We start from the raw sequence: 22,361 nt of genomic DNA on the forward strand, positions 1-22,361 counted from the left end.
ATTTCAATTAAATACGACCATCGGTGGAGTGAATTTTGTCAAACAAAAAACTTCAAATATTCTCATAAACATCATTTCATGAATATTTTTTTGTAAAATAACAGAATTAATGGGAAAAAACTGAAATTTCAATGCCGGTCCTAATTAAATTTCTATGACTGTATATTTTATTTAGGAATTCAGAAACAATTGTATACTTGTTGAAAGGCATGTGGATTGATGAAGTCAACTGTATTGAACGCATTTAATGGATTTAAATAAATCAACGATTTTATATAATGAAAATTTGATCGTGTATTTATAAAATTTGAAATGTATAGTACATTTCGATTTCATTTGATTCGTTAACCCATTAATTACCAGGATTCTTATTTTGTTTTCAAATTGCGCGATACTTTCAAATATTATCAATTTTGGTCTAAAAATAACAGTAGACTTCGCAAATCGTGAGATATTTGTCCCATTTATCTTTAACAGCGAAAGAAAAATTGAAAATTCAGTACAATCAATAATTTAATGCGGCTCTTGTAGTGTCAATAAGTTAAAAAAAATTCGGCATTCAATTGAGTGTATTCAAGTGAATGTTGTTGGACACTATGAAGTTTAACTAAGAAATTAAAACAAAAGATTCTTTCGTTCGATTTGATTCAGTACAAATTTGTAGAAAAAATTTAGGGGATTTTTTTTGCAAAATTTCTGTTTTCATTCGATGATCGATCCGAACAATTTGAATCGTTTTTATTGATTTTGTAATATTCTCATTGGGAAGTTTGAATTTCAAACTTTATTTTAGAAAAAAAAATTAATCGAATTCCCCATCTGGGGAGGGAGATAGACCCTGAAAAAAATATCGAAAGTCACTGGTCGAAATATCGACCACTGGTAGTTAGTTAATGGGTTAACGTGAAAGAAAGATTTTTTTGTTCTAAGCATAGGGAAAGTGCCACAATACATTTCAAATGTAAGTAATTTGACACATAGCAGTCTATGCCATCTCAATTCCAACTCATTGAATCATTGTATTTTTTGGCAATTTTTTTCAAACGTGTATGGCTTTACTAGAATAAAATCAACTTTACGGCAACGCTAACAGCTTCTCTGTGGGCCGGTACTACGCGTTAGCCAAAACGTATTGATGTTTCGCAATGGTTACTCGATGCATTTTCCAAAATACTATGTAGATTTTGCCTGATGACATTTTTGAAGTTGTCATTCAGTTTGAAGGGTATCGTTTCGATAAGATATCTTTGCCAAACACTGAATTTGGTTACATATAACATAGTAGTCATGCCTTTGTGTGCAGTTCGTCTGAAGCACGCAAACGGTTCAACAAAGAATGAAACATATGAAGAAATATGCGAGAACACCGAAATAAGGCGAAGTTCAGAATCATAAACTACACCATGACTTTAGGTGCACAGGGATTGGTTGAGTATTCACCAAAATTTCTACAGGCTGTGTAGTAAAAAGTATTTATTTTGTCACATTTGAATGGTTTGAAAAAAAAAATTATATTTAAGAACCTGTTCTTAAAGAGAAAAAGCGTTTCTTTCACGATTCGATTTTATCTGTAGCGATGTACTATTTTGGTAGTGTGCGCTTGATATAAGCACATAAAAATAGGTCACAACGGAATATGAGATTAATTTTAATTCTAATTCGCATACATATCTCCTTTTTCATTCTTTTCTTCAACCACAAGAAAATACTTTGTTTTATTGGAAAAAAACCAATTTCCGACTCCAAAAATGTTTGCTACATCCGCTACGATTAAAACACCAGATGTTTCAGCACAAAAAGTATGATTCATCTGGAATATACGCCTGTTTTCACATATCAAGCCCCAATAGAATTCTTTTTGGAACTGCGTCATATTTTTTTCATTTCCCTGATAAAATCTGTTTCGCTTTATCTGTTACTTATCTAAACTTCTGACCATGCTCGTGAACTAAATTTTGTTTTGCGATTCGTTTGTACATGAGCCTGTAAAATTAGTTCGTCAATCGTATTTGAGCATAAAAGTCGATATAAAACAATTAAGTACAAAAGACTCGACAATTCATTTAATGGAGTTTGGATCGATTTTAGTCGCATTTATTCACATCGCCTTCAGTAGTGCTCTATTGATTTGGGGATGCTGGAATCAGTCGCCAATCACTTTTGTGACTTCAAGTGAGTTTATTTCTATTTGCATAAGATTTATTAATCAAAAGTATTATTTAGATTGAAATGTATTTCAGGCAATGAAGTCATCGCTTGGACATTGTTACTCTTCGGAATCGGCAGGGTTTGCATTCATTCTCAATTATTTATGAAACAAATCCAAATTTTTTACTGCACTTTGCACTTTGATATGATTTCAAGTCTTCTTTTAGAAATATTGGAGAAAATAAGCCAACAATTACTATGCATTTCATCATTTTGATTAAATATTCATTACCAGGAAAAATTAATTTAAATTTTTTTTTTATCAAACACTGAAAGTTTTCAAACAACTTATCATTTTTGTGAACATGATTTTGCATGAAGAACCCTTTTTGAAGATTTACCATGGCATTTTTAAAAATTTATAATCATTTGAAATTTTCTAATAGTATCGCCCGGTACTCATGGGGCCAGCACTAATTTTGAATATAATGCAAACAGTGACGGGAGTAGCTGTGCTTGGTACTTCCATTCTACTGGCAGTCCTCTGGGAAAATATCATCCAACCATACAGCTTATTTAATAAATATAAGGCAAAACATCGCCTAGACGAAATGTACAACGCACATAGAGACACCAGGTTTATATGCTTGATTGCCCTAACGATTTTCTGTGGTGAGTCATGATGAGTCATCATTTATGGCCAATTATTTGAATTTGAATGTAAATCAAAAATTTCAAACCAATTCATTTCGTTTCATTTCCGATTGAAATCATTTTGTCGCGAATTGAGGCTAAGGACTCACAACCACCCAAGGCTCATCTATATAAAAAGAACTATTTTAAAATAACATGCAAATTTCAAAAACTAGAACAATTGTTTGAAAATTCGAATCGCGGTATTGTAACCAAAGTGAATTAAATCCGAAGACCATGTACCGTGCATGATTTCTCTTTCGTGAAGATTCTTTACTGTTTCAATTAATTCAATGTCACCTGAAACTGCATAATTTTATTATTCTCCATCATTCAATGCGTGCAATTCATCGTTTTATTTGAATAAATTCAAATTCAAAGCCTTTGTTCTTTTTCAGCGTTCAAAATCTGCATTCTGATAACCATTCACAGCACATACGACCGCCTAAATATGCGATTTCCCAAATTTGAAACTATTGGCAAAATAAAAGTGATTTGGAAGTTGAATTCTGCCTATAAGAAGCAAAGTAAACGGATTATAATCTAAAAAAAACTATAGTTTTTAGTAGTAGCTAAGTACGAATAGTCGTACTTAGAAAAAATATTTAAATTCAAAAGTAATGTAAGATTTTTCTGTAAAAATTGTATTCAAATTAAAATTGTTATAAACTTGACTTTGGCCTCGCATTGCGACTTAAATTTTCTGAGAATTTTCTTTTTGAAAACACAAAGTGTGAACAGCAGAAGCTGTATTTTTGGAAAGGGAACAACAAGAAGGCAAGTTACTTTCTGACTAATAATTTAAATTGTGATTTGTCTATTTTACATGGTTTTATTCCGAAATCAACTATGAATCTCGGTTTTATAGCTAAAAATATCTTTAAATATCATTAATTATTCTGAGAATTTCTCAAAATACCATTCCAAATGAACAATCAACGCGATACTTATCCAAGTTTATCTCGTTACAACATATAGTCGCAATTTATCCCGGAAAAACCATTTTTTGCGTCATTGCATTCTGAAAACACCACTATCTACATTAAAATAATGTTGAAAAGTGTTCCAGATGAATTTTTATTTATTATTTCATTATTATGTCGAATTCAATGAGTCGCACTGCATGATAAGAACTGGTTCGATGGTATCAGAATTGTGACTGTTTCATGCATTACCAAGTAGGTTCATGTACTCATTGAATAACGAGATCTGGTTGGCTTAATTTTGGTCTATCAGTCAGATTTTGTGCATTCGCTGATTTTCATTTAAAATTTGCTGGGTGCGTTTTTCCAAAAGAAGTCTTCCCTTCAATAGCTAGAAGATTCTTCTTTCTAAGGCTTAGAATTCACATTATTAGAATAAAAACTTCACATTTTCATTGTATTCATTGCAATTTTCATTCAGTTCAACAAATCGTCCAAATCGTGCCATAAGAACAGTATTCTCGAACCAAAGAAGCTGTAACAATGGAGATGCAGACCATGTGCAGCAGTATGATTTGTTTTCCATTGGGAATAGGAGGAATGCTGTCTGGTTTAATATTATTCTCGGCGAGTTTTGCATTATCGATTTGGGGAATGGTTAACGCTGCACCAGTCACTATTATATTTTTCTGTGAGTACGCCCAAAACAATGGAAAAGAACGTTAAACTGCGAACAACATGTTTTTCACTCTAACAACTCGAACGAATCAGTGTGACAGTTAGTGTGAGAGAGACAAAGTTTAACCGCAAACTATATAAAAGAGTCAATTTAAATGTTTTTTTAAGTGAAGCCTTTGAATCATTCAAAAAAATTCTATTGATTTTCAGTGAGTTTGACAACTGCATGGATGTATTATTTATTTGGACTTTACAAGGTTTGGAATTATTTATCATCATTTGGTTATTTAGAATTGTCCATTTTAAAATAACTTGAGTTGACTACATTTCTGTTGGAACGATTTGCTGTCCTTGGATTGGTTTAGAATTTTATCGTGAATGCAAAGAGTTATGCTGATGATACAACTTTTTTTCAACAATGTTGCGATACAACTTTACAGAAAAATGCCTAATTTTGTAAAAATGGCTTATTTCACATGGTTAATTGCGTTCTTCGAATGAATTTTGTTGAAAAGTATTCAAATTTTACTTAAAGTCGACTAAATTAAATCATGAATAATATAATTTGCGTAAAAAGAAGAACAACTCATATATGACTTTATTCACAGAGAAAGCTAATATTTATGTTGCCGGCAATAATCAGCGGCGCAGTCAGTATATTCGGACTGTGTATAGCTCTAACTATCATTTGCTTCTCTGCGTTTCTAACCGAAAATGACGTTGTACCACTCGAACATGGATTATTTTTCAACATCTCAAAGAAGGAACATTTTGTAACACTTTTCATCGGGACACTTATCCAGGGTATGCAAAAGAAGTGGATTCCAATCGATTTTCTTTGAATGAACTGTAAATTCAACCAAAAATGACCTTCTGTTTTTTTTTCAGGATTTCTCGTTTACTTTTGTTATATTGCCTTTTGTGCATATGAGAAAATACGCATGGATCAAGAGCAGTTGAGTAATATACACTATCAAACACATGATGGAATGGATATTGAACGGCAAAGTGAAATTAACGAAGGAAATAATCAATCTTATGATCTGTAGATGAATTGGTTGGAGAAAAAAAAATAGCGATCTGCATTCAATACAAGAATCCTCTGTTTTATTAATGAAAAGATATTCGATTCTATATCGAAAAGCAATAAATAGAGCTGAAACAATTATTTGAGAATAAAAAGTTATTAAAAAGAAATATTGAATTCAATTCTGCTTTCAGGGCCTGTCCCAGATAGGGCGCAAGTGGTGCGCCGCACCACGGCGCTGGAGCGCCAAAGGCGCGCGAGCCTTAAAATTTGTGCGAACTGGCAGAAAAATTGGAGCGCTTAAATTGCTTAAATTTTCCAAAAATACGTAGAAAAATTCAGGCGTCGAGATCGCCGAATGCACCAAAAGCATTTGATCAGCTTATATATATATATTGAAGTGCCACTTGTATTTAAAGCACTTTTTACCAATTTAAAAATATTAAACAATAAGATTTCAGTATTTATTCAACCGACTACAAAATATATTCAATTATTTTTGGCACCCTTTTCCATGTAATTCTCAGTAAACATGTGTAATCAAGCGCTATATTTTTGAAATGACAAAAAAAAATTTGGCTCGCGCGCCTTCGGCGCGCTCCTTGGATTTTTTTTCGTGTCTTTCATATATACACGAAACAGTGTATTGTACACCATGAAGTTCATAATATGAACGATACACACAATAGCGTACAGAACTTTTCTAACAAGAAAGTTACTCGTTTGAGACAATTTTGAGTCTATTTCATTTCATCCTAAGAAAAGGGCGCCCTGGCAATTTTGCACCAGGGCGCACGGACAGGCTCTGTCTGCTTTCCGAAATTGCAACCACTTTTAATTTTGAATCTTTTCGAAAAGTATTGCACAAGCAAATCATTCGAAAGTGTTAAGCGACAATACCACATCTCAGTTCGAAACGTCAAAAAGCTATGCGAATGTGTGCGCTCATTGCTATTTCATCATCGCATTAGCATCTTTGTAAGCCGGAGAACGTCGACACAACACATTCACTTCAATATTAAATTTATTTTCTTTTGTCCTCTATCCGCCATTTTGGATACGCTCTATCTTCAATTCATTGAAGTGAAATTTTCATCTAATACCAGTTTATTTGTGACTTTTATTTGTTGGTCAAAGCTTTGGCTGAGCTGAAATAATCTCAGTAAATTGTTAGACAAAAGGTAAATTGTTATCTGAGTGGAATTTTACGTATTTTCTTTCTGTTTGACATTTCTAATGAGAAATTAAGCTGAAAATGCCATCTTTGGATTACCGCACAATGAATGGTCGAAATGGGAAACCGCCTGATAAAGGCAAACCAAACACAACTCCACATCAAGGCGTTGAATCCATTTTGAATGGAACCGAAATAAAACAAGAGCCGACAGTCAAGCTAGAGCCCGGGTATGCAGTTGACATGGTCACAGTATTGTCATTGGAACGTGCTGCAAGTGGGTCATCAATCAATTCGATTAGCAGCGACCAAACGAGTTGCACATATGATTTCATCGATGTTTATGATTCAGCTGATGTTAAGTCGGAGGTGAAGAAGGAGGTTGACAAAGATTCGGTTGAAGATCGTGAAAAAGATAAAGTTGGATCATCATCGCAAAATGATGCACAGGACTCGCGACCAAACCGAAAGCAATTGAAACCAAAACGTGGACCACATGGCGCCAAGAAAGCCAAGAAGAGTGTTGCTGCAGCAATAAATAAGCCCAAAGCAGACATTGGCAGCAACAAGAAAAAGTCGATTACACCGATGAAAACGGCCAAACAACACAATTGCTCATCATGTGACTACACCACTTCACGTAAAGATGATTTAGGGAAGCACATGTACACGTACAGGCACACAGGTGAAAAGCCTTTCCCATGCACTCATTGTACGAAACGATTCCCACGAAAAGACTATCTTCAATCGCACATGCGAACGCACGTCAGCGAATTTTTGTTCAGTTGCTCGAATTGTTTGAAAGGATTTGCTCAAGAAGCTGCGAAATCGGAACACGAAATCAATTGCATGGTTCGACGCTTTGAATGTCACTTGTGCAAAGAATACTCCACTTTGGTTAAGTCAGATTTGGTCTTTCATATGCGTGCGCACCATACTGGCGAGAGACCTTTCCGATGTGACCAATGTTCAAAGAAATTCAGCACAGCAGGTGACCTTAATCGTCATATAAAATCTCACAACATTTCTCGTCCATTGAAGTTCAAGTGCTCTGTTTGCTATCGAAACTTCCCTCAACAAAAGGAAAAGGATGAACATGAGGCGAAGTGCAAGCGGCGTGGTTATGAATGTTACGCTTGCAAGGAATACATAACCCATAGGTCGGATAGTTTGAAGGCTCATATGCGAATTCACAGCGATGAAAAATCGTTTCTATGCAAAATTTGCCATAAATCATTTCCACAAACATCAAGTCTGGTAAGACATTTGCGACGCATACACAAGTAACGACAGTTGGAAATGACAACTAAGTTAATTTTGATTCTCGCATCTAATAATAATTGATTAACACCTAATGTAAAGAAACGGCATCGATTTTTATGAAAACAGTATATGTTGAAACCAAGAAAAATATTCATTACTAAATATTTCAATATTCAAAATATTGTTTATTTTGACTTCACAAATATTATTCTTATCCTATCTTACCTCAACTGAATGGGCTTATACAAGAGATATCAATCAAGTGATCTTAAATCCTTGAATCCTGATATTCATAAGGAGCATCTGTTGAATCATAATCTGACCAATTGTAGAAAAAACTCAAATTGTTTTAACTTTAGACGTTTTTAAGTAATAACATACATTAATTCCGAATCATAACTTTAACCTTACCTTCAATTCAAATAAATTTCAGTTGCTTGGAATATATATTTTAAAATTTAACCCTGGCCTTTTCCTTTGAAAGCTTGTTCGTTAAATTGTTTTTGAACTGAACATCCGATGTTGTAAATAGCGTCGTAATTCAGAAAGAAGAGTAAATAAATGTAAACAACTGACTTTGCAATTTGGAGGTGAGTGTCATTGAACGTAGGCAAGAAAAATAGACATACAAAAGGTGAACAGACACAAAGATGAACTCTTCTATTGGAAAAACTTTGAAATTTCCAACTAGTTGGTTCTTTAATCTAGCTATATTTTATCTGATGTTTGAAAAAAATCCCTTCCCTTAATAATCGAAAATTTGGAACAAATAAGGTAGGTAATACTGCCAAAAAAATTCGGAATATTGTCTTCTATCTAGAAAAAAAAAATACTTATCCTGTATTTTTACTCTTCAACGTCTTTGGTTGAACGATACAAAATGACGTGAGAAACATGAGACGTAAGCTTCAAAAATGCGTTGTATACCAATTAAATATAACCGAATGCAAACAAGGCTCGAATGCCAATTGTTTCAGACTGACCTGAAAATGCTGTATCGCTCGCAATGTTTGTGTTGTTTTTGTCTGAGTCTTGTAAACATGTTTTTGGAATTTACACGAATGGGAACTTTTTTTTGTAGAAAATAAAAATGCACCTAGATCAACAAATACACGTCAATGCATCTGACGATCGGTATATCTCGGATTTCATTTAATATTATAGCTAATTTCACAATTGAAGTGAAAGTGATCGAGTTAAGACCTTTATGAGTTCTATTCTGTTCAAAATGAAGTACACAAGTCTCATTCTTATCGTAATCAGTCGGCTGGTGAGTTAGACTAACTCGTCATGAAAACGTAGAATTCAAGCTAGAAGTATGAAACTTTTTTTCTTTTAAATTGTTTTTTTCGACTATTTTACAGCTTTTGTTAGCCAGATGTCAATTCAGCGGTATTTCACCGCCACAATTTTCGCAACCGCAACAATCGCAGTTTCAACAGCCACAGTCACAAAATCCGACTGTGCAACAGCCAGGGTTATCGTTGCCTGGATTCCAGCAACAGCCCGTTCAGCCACCACCAGTTCAGCAAACTTCATCTCAGCAACAGCCCGTTCAGCAACAACCCGTTCAAATGGGATCTGGCACACCAATTGTTCAACCGGCTTTGCCATCGCAAGCTAATACACCTTCGGCTCAGGCCATTCCATCCAGTATGCCACCACAATTATCTGCTTCAACCATACCTTCAGCTCAAACTACCCAACTTGGAATACCACCACAACTGGTGCAACAACCACAGAATCCACAACCATCAGCTTTAAACATTCCCAATTTGAGCAGTGCAAGTAATCCAAATAATCCGATGGCATCGTATCCATGGCCATGGCCATTCGCGGCTGGAGGAGGTTCAATACCAACAACTACATCGAACTATCCCCAGAACATGTTTGAAAGCATGTCGAGCATTGTTGAAACCGCAATTGATACTGGTGTTCATGATGTGATGGATGGGTTCAGAATAGTTCCTAATGCATTTTTTCAAGCTATGGCATCTCTCTTCAACTCATCTCCTAGAAGCCAACTTACTATTTAGACTTTAGTTTAAAGTCATTCAATCACAGTGTGAATTATGCAAATTCAGAATACCAATTAATTTAATGTTTTAACGTTTCTTTTTCTTCATAAATGGAATTGTTGTCGATAGCTTCACTTCAATCAGATTTTATTTCATCAATTTTCATTCAATTTTAATGCTAAACATAAAGTTATTGTGTGCACTTGGTCAAGAATAAAAGTGTTTTTACTAAGTCACATTTTCGTTGTTATCTTATGGGAGATTTTTCTCGATTAAAAAAAAAACTATTGACGTCATTCCAAATAACTCACAATTTTTGTTTTTCTTTGAGAGATATTCAATTTTCCAGTTAAAATGATTCATTTGAGTGAGTTGGATACGAGTTGTTGGTCGAAAGTTCCATTAAGATCAATAAATCGCTTCCGGATTTTGGCATCATTGATTAATGCTTTCCATGTATTTGTCATTGCGTCTGTCTCTGTGCAAATATCGGAGCTTAAATCGGTGCAAACGTACTGAAAGTTGCCGCAAAAGATCAACGATTCCTTGGCTCTTGTCAAGGCGATCAACAAGTTTTCATTCGTACTGAACAGTTTGAATCCATCCTTTGGCTTCAAAACAACCATTAGTATTACGTCTTTTTCTTGCCCTTGAAATGATTCGTATCCACTCACTTCAACACCGGCAAATTGATCGTTTGCTCTGGAATTAGAATGGGTTTCAGTGGAAAATGTTCGAATGATTAGAAAAATACGAAAGCATCCAAAGGAGTCGAATCAAAATTGATCATTTATCCAATCAATCTCTGCAATTCAAATAACTTTGAACAATTCGTAATTCTCAACAATTTTCATTGAAAAAATGTTTTTTTTTCTTCGTCCAAATCCAAATTTCTTCAAACAAAATGACTCACTTGATCATCGTTTCGATTTCGACTCTTGAGTCTGGATGCCCGCAAATGATTCCAAGAGAGCATCTCCGTCCCTTAATGTCTCGAATAGAAAATTCCAGCAGCTGTCGCACGAAATCAACTTCAATGTCTTCGATTGTGTTGACTTGAAATATTGTGTACGAATGGAATGGTGACCTTTTTGGTGGCCGTACAATTGGAACAATTTCCATTTTTGAATCGTAGAAATACTTGTTTGGCCATGAACAAATCTCAGGAAGCATTCGACGTTGTTTATACAGCGTTGGATAGAGAATCCGTTTCGAATCGAATATTTTGTAGCTGGCAATTACGCGGCTAAACAACGATCGAGAGTATCCATTCTCATGGCAGCACTGAAAAAGGAAAAAAAAACAAATTAGTTCAATTTTTTTTTAAATTTCTTTTCATTTTATAAAATTACTGAACCGAATCTTTCTAAATCCGATTTATTTTCTCAATCAGAATATAATGAATCAGAAATCCTAATCAAGGATGAAATTTGCCACTCTTATCTATAATGTTCAATGATTGTACCTCATTCTGTGTTGTTGATGCCTGTAGCTTTTCATCGCCAACTAAAAGAAGAGTGGTCAATTTCAAGCGGAATAATGGTAACAATTCGACTTCTGTACAAAGCGATGCATCGTCCACAATACATACGTCAAACGATCTATCGATACTGTTGCAAATGGGGAAAAATAACGAATTAAATGAAAATAAAGAAAAGAAAAATGGAAATATTTTTAATTGTATTTCGGAAAAAGCGTTAATTCGAATGGGAAAAGAAAGGAAAAAAAATAACAAAGAAATAGAATGAAATTCATTTAAAAATATTTGTAGAAAAAGAATGCAGAAAAATTGCATGAAATTTATAATTGATACACTTACTGCAATAAATCGAAGGCATTATTCAAAGTTGTAAAGACAATTTTCACTTTCTTTAGCTTTGGATCGAACGTTTCCACGCCAATTCGACGGATATCTTTCCTCATGATCGAAATTTGTCCAAAACGTGCTAAAATGGCAAAATGAATTTATCTTTCTGATAAATATTCCAATTTTTCTTCTCTTTTTTTGATGAACTCATTATTTGATTTATTTATTCGATATTTTTAGAATAGACCGAAGCTCCCACTTACCAATATTGCTTATTTTCGGCAAAATTCGTGCTGCCATGTCATCAACAAGGGCATTTCCTCGACCGCAGACCAAAATCGAATCAGTATACTGGAAGTCTTCGCTGTTGAACCTTTCAAGCAGATTACAAATAAATTTAGTTTTGCCTGAACCAGCGCCACCATTGACCAGTAGAATTTTCGAATTTCCAAGCGCTGAAACGGCGCATCTTTTGTAGATTTCATTTAGATTTGCCTGAAATGAGAGTTTGATTATAATGCTTTGAATATTGGATTCGACTTATGAATGAAAAAAAAGTAGAAATCGCAAAAATGCGTTGATATCAAAGGTCCTAGACTCGATGAGATTTATTAGTATGCTAATTCATTTTTTTTAAATAAATAAATTAAAATCCAAAACACCACACAAACCGAATCGTCTGCGACAAAATCGTCATCGATGGAACTGTTCACTTCTTCGTATTGGCTGCTTGGACGCAAGAACACATACTGAAGAGACGATTTCCGTAGCTCGTACAAACTAACGAAGCATTCCAGCATGGGCTGAATATTGGTTACGAATTCAACTTGAATGCATTTCGGGATAAACTTTTTCCTATCGACAAAATCCGTTTGCATCTCAAATTCCCATTTATCTGGAAATGAAGAATTTTAAGTGATTTTGCATGGAAAATGTACATAACAAATCAGTGTGTTATTTCAATTGCATTCAAGAAACATCAAAACCGGTGCACCAGGTACACTCCGATAAACTGAAGGAAATAAAACTAGTTGCAAATTTGCTTCCAATCAATTTTTTACACGCACAAAATTGTGTGCATAAAAAATCGAGTGAAATTTTCTTATTCTCCATAAAAATTGAATGAACTAATGAATGAAAATGAATTGAATTGATGCAATTGAACTATTCCAGTAGCTATTTCAAAAATCTATAAAAAAATCATCTTGAAATTTACCAGAAAATCGCTTGGCCTGAGATACATAGCCCAAACATTTGCCATAGGAATGGGCGAAAGCAGTGCAAAGGCCGGGCTTGATTTCGGATACACGACAATCTTTTTTTTCAGCTGAAATTCAAGTGGAAAGTCCATTATTAGTATATTTAGGTTTAGCCAAAATTTATTGCAGTAAATGAGTCATTTAAAATGAAGTATTGATTTGAAAACACACAAAAATTAGAAAAAATCAAAAAAATTGATTTATGGTCAAAAACTCTTACTTGAACACTTGTAAATGTATCGCTTCCGATTTTCATCGAAACGCAAGTCATCCACTCGTGTGAATGTGTGTGGAATTGATGTGCTACACTCCGCGAGAATAATCGAATAGATTTCCATGAGCAGTAGATTTTTCATTTGCCTAAAAATGGGGTCAGTTCAAAGAAAAAATTTGAAATTTGGTAGGAAAAATTTAAAAAATTTGAACAGAAATTTCAAAAAATTTCGTTTTCAAACAGCGAAAAAGGCTCACACAGGAGTTCAAAAAAAAACAACAGAAATCTAGTCGAAATAAAAGATGTTCTACAAAAAACAATCAAAATAAAATGCTCAAAAAAGAATTCAGTGCAAACGAACCGTTGAAAAGAGTCCAAATCGGAAAAGTTAGTATCAAGATGTTTCACGTCCATTTGATAGCGCAGTGGATTTGGTTTTCGATCTTTAATCCATTGATAGTCCCATTTGGTGATTTCAGAGATGAATGCATTGCTGAGATCTGCGATGGAGAAGTTGCTGTACTCGGACGGAGGTTTATAGGTTTGGTTCCACGATGACGATGAGCCAGCTTCTTGATGCAATGGTTTTTGTGCGATATTTTTCAACAGAACTTTTTGTGTTTTGAGCATATCGGTGGCGAGTTGTTGTCCACGGGAACATGTAACCAATTTCACTTTTTCCTTTAGCGCTGTGTCGCTCATTTGATATTCCGGTAGCGTTTGATCTGAATTCGTATCTTCTTCCTCTTTCATCGGTTCGGGTTCAGGTTCAGGTTCTGGCTCTGGCGTTGGGAAAGCGTATTCTTGTTCTGTACGGATTCGTTTTCTTGGTGGTTCCAATAAAAGGATATCTTCTTTTTCTTCATCACTGTCCAAGCAAATCGGCACTTCATTGTGAATGACCTGTTCATCTGAATTTAACCGGTTTCTATCGTAATCGTAACAATAGCCTTCGACTTCCTGTTTGATTTGCATCGTTGCCATTGCCGTTCGCATCAACGTGTGAATATCGGGCTTGATGTCCTCTTCTTCGTCCGATGAATTATCATCATCCGTGTCATTGCCCACATCCAAAGCATCAAAAGCATCATACGATTTATTTGCATGTTGGCCCTCGTCATCACTTCCATCCGATAGTTCAATCGTTTCGCCTGAACCAATCTTGTTTCCTAACGCAAGACGGTACACATAATATCGTTTGTCCGATTTATCTTTGATTCGCTTCGCATATGGGCTGCATCCAAAGCCAATCAAATCATTTTCGCTCACAATACATCGGCTGTCTTTGTAGTTTATGCTATTCACTCGTGTTCCGTACAGGCTCTGCAATGGACATTGTAAAATTTATTAGACATATTTACAAGTTGAAAATTCGTGTTTTTTTTTCGGGAGCGTATTCAAGTTGAATAATTCACGTACAAACTCGGTTTGTTTGCAAACCAAAAATCATGAAAATAATTTACGATTTTTATCCAAATTATATTTCATTTATAGACAGTACAAAGTTTGTACTACAAACCTGGTCTTTCATGATGACTTCATTGTCAGACACTTCGAGCACACAATGGCTTTTACTGCATAGACCCGTTGGTATTCGTATGTCATTGTTTCGCTTACGGCCCACGGTATACACTTTGTTTGGCTCCAATTGGATTAAACTGCACCATTTTCGTGCCGCTTCTGAAACAGCAATCAATGACCATTTTGGCTTTTCCGGCTCTGGCTCTCTTTTTATATCTGGAAATACGACCATGGAACATATCGTCAGAAAATATTTTTTTAATCACAAGTGTGGATTCGAAAAGTCATAAAAACCTATTTGTCTCCCTGTCATATCGGAAAAGTGGATAAAATTTGAGTGAAAAATTGATAAAAATCGCGACGCGATTAAAAATGAGCGCTATCAAAATATGTATCGCGTCAATAACTGAATGAAGATTAAAATTCAACTGTCGATATGCTTGGGCATATTCCAGCTAGCTCAATATTTCGACACTCTTTCTGTTCTCGGGTGTTTTTTTTTGTCTGTTTCTCTTCTCTTCTCTTTCTTTTCTTTTTATTGCTTCTCACCTCTCCCTTCTTCTTCCTCTTTCACTCTCTCTATATTTCCATCTCTTTCACTCTCTCTACAACCCTTTTCTCTCCATTTATCCTTTCCATTCTTTCTCCGTTTCATTTTCTTCGCTCTTTCTTCAGTGCTATTGCGCTATCGTTCTCTCTCTGTGTCTCTTTTCCTTACTGTCTCTCTTTCTCTACTTCTACCTTTCCCTCCATTTGGAGCTCTGTTTGCCTCTCTTATCATATTCTCATTCGTTTTTTCTATTGCGTCCATTTACTCTACTCACAACAACAATAACAGTTTGGTTGCTTTAGCCAAATGAAAATTATTTCTAAATAAATTGTGCATAAAAAACTGTTGGTATAAAAAAATCCGTGAGAAGCATTTACGGTGGCCGTTTGGTGAGTGCAATCTCGGTTGCTACTTTCTTTGCTAGTGGAATATGGTTATTGCACATGTAATACGAAACCACCGTTCAAAGCACTAACAATTTGTGTATAGTTCTGTGGTGAAAAGTGTTCATTGAACACACACTGTATTGTCGTTAACGATCTCCGACTAAGCCTTAATGCATCACTCAAAGCATCGCCGACAGTTTTTTCTTACAGAAAACCAATTCCAAGAACACTATAGCAACAGGACAGTGCGATTCATTGTAACGCATTTTTTATTGATTTAACCGGCGTCTCGTTGAATACAACAACAATATGAAGAGAGATCAAATTGTTTGTATTTACACAGCACTAGATGTATACATCTGATGATACACATAATGAGTGTTTACACAGAGCTCAATGCAAAACACCGCAAAACACAACACTCAGTACAAAACAAACACAATTCAATCTCCATATAAATTTTCTCTAGAAAAAGCAAATCTGTGACGAAGTAATTTGTTGTACGCTATAAACAATATTGCCATGGTCGATAGAATTTGGAAAACAATGAGGAGTTTGCACAATTCATGATGGCATCGTTTGGTCCGCAAAGCAATTGACTTTTCCGATATTTGAGGGTTTGGAGCGAAAATGTCATACATAAAAGTTGAGAGGGAATATGTCAAATGAAAAGAGATGGCTATATAGTTCACTATAGTGTACTATATAGCTATCCCTTTTTTCGCTAATTCATCATCGACATTTTTCCGCTCAACTTTTCTGTATTACATTTTCGCTCTAAACCCCTCATTTCTTCCCAATCGACCAATTATTATTAGCGTCAATGTAAAAAAAAAGAGATACTTTTTTGTCAATTAATTCCACTTACTTTGGTACATTTTGCTGTTGCAAGCAATTTGGCTCACTGTTAAAACTACCCGTAAATTTGTTACATTTTTCAATTGTTCCGAACGTTACTTCACATAAAATTGAATCTGTTGTTTGCCAACAAATTCTCGCTAATTTCAAGTTATTAATCTAAAAATATAAACAATTCTTGCGTTTTTTTTTTGTCGTTAAATCAAAATATAAACAGTGTTGAGCGGCCGAAATCACAGCTCGAACTAAATAAACGTCAATGTGTTGTGTCAAACAACAACAACCACTGACGTGCTGACGACTGTCGCACTGACAGCTTCGTACCGAACAATTGAAACGACGTAAAAGCGAAGAACGATAAAAAATGAAGAAGAGTAAATACAGTTGAATACGGCATGGAACACTATGTTTATGCACAATAGCAAAAAAGATGTGAGTTTGCATGACGATTGCTTCATATTGTGCAATTGCTTTTTTTTGGACTGTTTGATCATGCAGTACAATGACTTTTGGTTGAATTTGCTGAATTTAGTTCAGATTTATGCTTCGGTATGGATAGTGCCCATTGGACCCAGCTGAATTTAGTAAGACCAATAGTAATGTGGTTTCAATGCAATTCTTTGAAGAAGCACACGATGAACCAGCAACGGTATTCTTTGCGGAAATTGTTCATTTTTCTTGTGAAAAAAAAATATTCAACAAACACTTTTCTCCCCATAAACAGCCGACAATGCCGATTCCCAACGGCATTTTCAATCACACACCAATGAGTTACCTTCGAAATTCGCTGTAAAAAAGAGTCGTTCTCAACAAACCATCAAAAAGGAGGAAATCTGAATGAAAATAGAAGTAAATTGTAGAAAAATGCCCAGACACGAGATTGATGGAATCTGAAAATGAAAAAAAGGCAAAAAATGCTTAGAAAATGACCAAAAACTCAAAAAAAAAAAACTCCGCAAAACTTATTTCATATTTCCAAATTTGCTCATTTTATTTCATAAATGTTTGATTGCTAGATTTAAAGAATGGAAATGTTGTCCTAACCAGTCTACTAAATATTTAATCGACATTACAAGCTACGAAAATTACGAAAACAGTAAGTAAACAATCTACTGTTGTTGTTGGTGAGTGTTTGAAATTTGATTTATCTTTAGAGCTTAAGCTTAACCATATTAGCTTAAAAATTCCGTAAGAGCTAGAAATATTTGATTCAACAAAAAAGCGACTTATGTATTAGTCGGATTGAGTGCCAACATATCGGTGAGGAGTTGTTCGCCGCGGGAAATGATATTTTTCACCTTTGGAGCCGTTGTTACGCGGATTGTGTTGGCTGCAATTTCGGCGGCTTCATCACGTTTTGCCTTTTCCTTTTCCCCAATTTTGGCCAGTCTTTCGTGTCGAATTCGCTTGGCCGTTTCACTGTCCAGCTTCTTGGCCAGTTTTCGCTGATTGTATTCATCCTCGCTGATCGTTTGGCGACGCTTTCGTAGCGGTTGTGCCTTTGTGTAAGACACCTGTTTCGGCGCCTTTTCAGCCAAATTGCGACGCAATCTTTCCAAACGAGCTGCTTTTTCTGCGACTTTACTTGTGCTGGCTCCCACATTGTTTTCGCTTTCGATCGAAGATTTTTGCGTGGTGTCGGACGTTTTATCGTCTTTTGTTTCAGTTTCATTTTCGGATTTTTGGTCGGTTTCAGATTTTGCATCATTTTCTGCTGATGGTTTATCCTTATGAGCCGATTCTGTGACATTTTCTGTGGACTTGACGTCTTCTTTCTTCGGTTCTGCTTCATTTTCCGCAGATTTGGCGTCTTTTTCTTCCGATTTTGCTTCAGTTTCTGTGGTTGTAACGTCTTCTTCCTTCGACTTTGCCTCTTTTCCACCCGTTTCTGATGTCGACGGCTCATCAACGGTGCCATTGGCCACTTTGCTTTCTTCCGATTGTGTTGGTTTTTCTTCAATCACTTCAGGTACTTCATCATCGTCTTCGTCCAATGCAATTGTTTCAGTTGGTGTGGCGCACTTGATGATGGATTTGGTAACGACAAAACTCTCCTCCCCACTTTCCAGCGAATCGGACGATTCGCTGTAGTCATCAGAATAGCTGACGTCATCTTCAATCATGCAACTTGAGCTGCTACTTTCTTCTTCTTCCATTTCCTCAATGTTCTGGAAACATTCGTCGCCAGAGTAATTGGAATCCGAGTCGGAATCAATGTCAATGACTTTGTTGGTAATTTCGATGATTTTTCCCTTGGTTGGTGCCGGAGCGTCGTCATCATCGCTGTCGTCGATGTCAATGGTTTCGATTTGCTCCTTCACCAGCCGATAAATGAACGCATTTCGATCGTTGACATCGTACACGGAGGCGGTATTGAATCCAAAACTGATCATGTCATTCTGTTCAAGTGGTTTTTCAGCTGTCGTATCCGTGTAATGTTTCGTTTCTTTCGGATAGGTTATGTACGTTCCATTTCGTGACTGCAAACAACAAATTGCATCCAAATAATTAAAAAAAGAAATCGAAAAAAATGTGCTTCGCACCACTTACCGTGTCTTTGAGCGTGACTTTGTCGCCATCAAGGAAAATGGTACAGTGTTCACGACTACACAACACTGACGGAATACGGATGTGAATGCCTTTCTTTTTTCCCACCGTATTTTCGCCCGTTTTTAACACAAACGATGTTTTCTTGATGTTTTTGGCCGCCTTTGAAATGGCCTCCAGACGCCAATTGCAATCGCTCACCATTTTTTCCAACTTTTGTTTGTCGAATGTTAACTCTAACTTTTTCCAACACTTAAAATTACAACAAGAGGCAGCAATTGTTTGATGGTTTGATGTTTGAGTCTGACAACAAGCGCATGTTTCATTCTCACATTGGCGCCACTGTCAACTGTCAAACTATCGTTCGAGATTTCCAGTCCAACTGCTCTGCTTGACATCTGTCAAAGTCAGCAGTGCAACAACGAAAATAAATGACAACAAATCATTTTTATTGAGCACAATTTTGCACAGAAACTTGAAATAAAAATGAAATTCACGACGACTCTGGTTTGAATGTGAGTGGTTTGGTAAAATTTCCGTGGAAAACCCGAAAATTAATGGAATTTTTCTTAGGATTTTTAGCTATTTGGCATAAATAAACAGTCGTAACTTACGACTACCAAAACCATCATCAGCACACACACACACACACGATGGCCAATCCAATACCAGATTTTATTATCATGTAAGCAATTTTGTGTGTTTTTTCCCCTTTTGTGAACTCTTTTTTATTGAAATTGATTTGTCATTTCGCAGTTTCATCATTTTGGCCACTCTCGTTTCGATTTACATACTCTCAAACATACTACGCTTGAACTTGACCACCGACAATGCAACACAAACAGAGCTCAGCCTTACACAATTGATTGAATTACATCCACTAGAATACCGATGGGCACTTAAGTTTATTGTTAACTGCTTTGGATACAGCTGCATCTTTATTCCGGGCATTCTAATTTATCAGTACACCAAGAGAACCAAGTATTTGGAACGATGCGGTAAGCATTTTGGGATGAAACCCATGCATTGTGAGAGAAAAGGTATGAAGTTTGGCAGAAGGTGTCGAATGAGAATCTCAGATCTACTACGGATAGTTTAGATTCATTGCATTAGGCACGATTTTGTACGGAGAATTTAGAAATCTGGTGGATAAACCATGGAAATATGATTTGAATGGAATTTTCCGTGGAGAAAACTTACAATTTTGATTAAAATGGCATTTTTTTAAAGGTATAAATGGTTCTATTTGGACTCGTTTTAGTTAAATTCGCCTCAAATTTGTTCTAAATTGATTAAAAATCAACAAAAATTCTACTTTTCCACAAAAATGACCTAAATTTGTTATTCATACCAGTGGTATGATACCACCAAGAATCGACTAATTCCAAACCTTTTTCTCTCTATTTTTCCCACCTCTAGCGAACAAAGTCAGTTGTATCCCATTGTTGGTGCGTTCGTGTTTTTCGAGTATAAGACTGTCGGAATTGCCGATGCACGGAGCGAATGCAAATGCAATAAAAGGTGGTACCTGGCGAATTGTGTACTGTTTCTTCGGTCTGATGACATCATACTTGGTGTGGGGTTTATTACAAGAGAAAATTATCACACAGCCATATGAAACGTTAACGCCCGAAGGTCATAAATTCGAGGAGCATTTTCATGATTCGCAATTTTTGGTCTTTGCTAATCGATCTCTGGCATTTTTAATGGCATTAGTTTACTTATGTGCGAAGAATCAATTCCAAAACACATCACCATCATCATCATCGCCAATAGCTGCGATCGCCCAAATCACTGGGTCAGCACCGTTATTCAAGTATTCTTTTGCCAGTTTTTCAAATGTGATGTCTGCTTGGTTTCAATACGAGGCATTGAAATATGTCAATTTCCCCACTCAAGTACTGGCCAAATCGTTTAAAATCATTCCTGTGATGTTGATGGGCAAAATTGTATCGCGTAAGAAATTCGAATTTTATGAATATTTAACTGCCGCACTCATTTCCATCGGAATGTTGGCATTTTTGCTTGGCAGCAAATCCGATCATCATACAGTTTCGTCGATCACTTCAATGGCCGGAATTCTTTTGCTTACGATGTACCTTGTGTTTGACAGCTTCACCTCGAATTGGCAAGATGAATTGTTTAAAACATACAGCATGTCACCCATTCAGATGATGTGCGGCGTGAATTTATTTAGCACACTATTTACCGCTTTTTCGCTAGCCATTCAAGGTGGTTTCATGGAGTCATTCATGTTTGCGACGACGGTTAGTTTTGTTGCAGAATTTATGTAGCTCAATTTAAACTTGATTTCGAATTTTTCTTTCTTTTTTAGCACTCAAAGTTCGTAGTAGACTGTATAGCGCTATCAATTTGCTCGGCCACTGGACAGTTGTTCATATTCTACACGATCTCACATTTTGGAGCGACGGTTTTTTCCATTATAATGACTCTTCGGCAGGTGAATGTCAATTATTTATGGGAGTTTTCTTATATTTTTGTTGAAAATTTGTTGTCTATTTCATCTATATCTCTGCAAAAAAAAAAAACAACTTTTCCACCAATCATCCACTTATCATCTCTTTCTTCTCCTTCTCATTTTAGGCCGTTGCAATCTTATTATCATGCATCATGTATGGACATTATATTTCGGCTGTCGGCATCTTTGGCGTAATGATTATATTTTCGGCGTTATTTTTGCAAATTTATTGTAAACAACGCTTGGGAATGTTGCGTCGCAAAACCGAAGCCAATGAATCATTGCTCAGTTTAAGCGAGCGCAGAGCAAACGTTTAAAGCCAGTGATATCGTTACCAACCAGTTTGAACATATTCGATGTGAACCAAAGCGAATTTCGACCACTCTTGCTTTCAGTGTTATACAAGCGTTAATGCGCCAGCGCGAGTTCAATTGCATATATGTACTTTAAGCCAGCTGTAGATGGATTTTTGAATATAAGTGTCTATAAAGTTGTATGATTAAGCCACAATTTATATTTTGGACGAACAAGTTTTTTTTATTTTAGTTGAACAATTTAGACATAGTTTAGCTTTTGAGCAAATCATGATAAATATTCACGCAACAAATAAATATCTCCCGCCTGTCGATGCAAGCAAGAAATGAGCTACACAAAGAAAATTTACTCAATAAAGCTATTTATTCAAGTGTTTTGTGGCGATTTACAAGCGAACATTCAAGACTTTTTGTACCATTTTGTGGGGAAAAAAAATCAAGTTTTACTTCAGATTTGCACAATATTCCTAGTTTATGATTGACGAAATGCCTTTTGAGGCTC

General features: G+C 35.7%; 7 protein-coding genes across 10 annotated transcripts; 5 read left to right on the top strand and 2 right to left on the bottom strand.

The window, feature by feature from the left end:
- The first annotated feature begins 1,773 nt into the window (after positions 1–1,773).
- On the top strand, positions 1,774–3,516 carry LOC129574512 (uncharacterized). The gene is made up of 4 exons (XM_055456592.1): positions 1,774–2,172; positions 2,241–2,287; positions 2,595–2,820; positions 3,240–3,516. Exons 1-4 carry the CDS (start codon positions 2,067–2,069, stop codon positions 3,386–3,388), a joined length of 528 nt encoding a protein of 175 aa, XP_055312567.1. The 5' UTR covers positions 1,774–2,066; the 3' UTR covers positions 3,389–3,516.
- A 558-nt stretch (positions 3,517–4,074) lies between these two features.
- LOC129574511 (uncharacterized) lies at positions 4,075–5,575 on the top strand. Its single transcript, XM_055456591.1, has 5 exons — positions 4,075–4,120; positions 4,246–4,455; positions 4,653–4,699; positions 5,051–5,246; positions 5,331–5,575. The coding sequence occupies exons 2-5, from the start codon at positions 4,308–4,310 to the stop codon at positions 5,489–5,491; spliced, it is 552 nt and encodes a 183-aa protein (XP_055312566.1). The 5' UTR covers positions 4,075–4,120; positions 4,246–4,307; the 3' UTR covers positions 5,492–5,575.
- A 1,173-nt stretch (positions 5,576–6,748) lies between these two features.
- Positions 6,749–7,930, top strand: LOC129574507 (zinc finger protein Xfin-like). Its single transcript, XM_055456587.1, has one exon. The coding sequence runs from the start codon at positions 6,749–6,751 to the stop codon at positions 7,928–7,930; it is 1,182 nt and encodes a 393-aa protein (XP_055312562.1).
- A 1,109-nt stretch (positions 7,931–9,039) lies between these two features.
- On the top strand, positions 9,040–10,162 carry LOC129574523 (DNA translocase FtsK-like). Its single transcript, XM_055456606.1, has 2 exons — positions 9,040–9,176; positions 9,271–10,162. Exons 1-2 carry the CDS (start codon positions 9,114–9,116, stop codon positions 9,940–9,942), a joined length of 735 nt encoding a protein of 244 aa, XP_055312581.1. The 5' UTR covers positions 9,040–9,113; the 3' UTR covers positions 9,943–10,162.
- On the bottom strand, positions 10,055–16,848 carry LOC129574522 (uncharacterized). Of its 3 annotated transcripts, none has more exons than XM_055456605.1 (11): positions 16,530–16,848; positions 14,724–14,941; positions 13,566–14,527; positions 13,211–13,350; positions 12,948–13,058; positions 12,403–12,626; positions 11,995–12,226; positions 11,744–11,870; positions 11,390–11,534; positions 10,838–11,208; positions 10,055–10,626 (listed from the first exon to the last, which is right to left on the bottom strand). In XM_055456605.1, exons 1-11 carry the CDS (start codon positions 16,537–16,539, stop codon positions 10,284–10,286), a joined length of 2,883 nt encoding a protein of 960 aa, XP_055312580.1. In that variant the 5' UTR covers positions 16,540–16,848; the 3' UTR covers positions 10,055–10,283. The 3 variants fall into 3 exon arrangements, with proteins under 3 accessions (XP_055312580.1, XP_055312578.1, XP_055312579.1); XM_055456603.1 differs by lacking the exon at positions 16,530–16,848 and adding an exon at positions 16,001–16,287; XM_055456604.1 differs by lacking the exon at positions 16,530–16,848 and adding an exon at positions 15,020–16,247.
- Positions 16,849–17,481: 633 nt separating this feature from the next.
- LOC129574527 (dentin sialophosphoprotein-like) lies at positions 17,482–19,270 on the bottom strand. The gene is made up of 2 exons (XM_055456612.1): positions 19,070–19,270; positions 17,482–18,999 (listed from the first exon to the last, which is right to left on the bottom strand). The coding sequence occupies exons 1-2, from the start codon at positions 19,268–19,270 to the stop codon at positions 17,746–17,748; spliced, it is 1,455 nt and encodes a 484-aa protein (XP_055312587.1). The 3' UTR covers positions 17,482–17,745.
- A 187-nt stretch (positions 19,271–19,457) lies between these two features.
- Positions 19,458–22,256, top strand: LOC129574528 (adenosine 3'-phospho 5'-phosphosulfate transporter 1). Of its 2 annotated transcripts, none has more exons than XM_055456614.1 (6): positions 19,458–19,581; positions 19,640–19,751; positions 19,823–20,064; positions 20,486–21,333; positions 21,402–21,527; positions 21,671–22,256. In XM_055456614.1, the coding sequence occupies exons 2-6, from the start codon at positions 19,720–19,722 to the stop codon at positions 21,860–21,862; spliced, it is 1,440 nt and encodes a 479-aa protein (XP_055312589.1). In that variant the 5' UTR covers positions 19,458–19,581; positions 19,640–19,719; the 3' UTR covers positions 21,863–22,256. The 2 variants fall into 2 exon arrangements, with proteins under 2 accessions (XP_055312589.1, XP_055312588.1); XM_055456613.1 differs by having other exon boundaries at positions 19,465–19,581; positions 19,649–19,751.
- The last annotated feature ends 105 nt before the right edge of the window (positions 22,257–22,361 follow it).

The sequence above is a fragment of the Sitodiplosis mosellana genome, unplaced genomic scaffold, assembly GCF_009176505.1.
Source record: "Sitodiplosis mosellana isolate CC-2019 unplaced genomic scaffold, AAFC_SMos_1.0 Smas_scaffold_6164, whole genome shotgun sequence".
In the NCBI taxonomy this organism is placed as follows: Eukaryota; Metazoa; Arthropoda; class Insecta; order Diptera; family Cecidomyiidae; genus Sitodiplosis; species Sitodiplosis mosellana.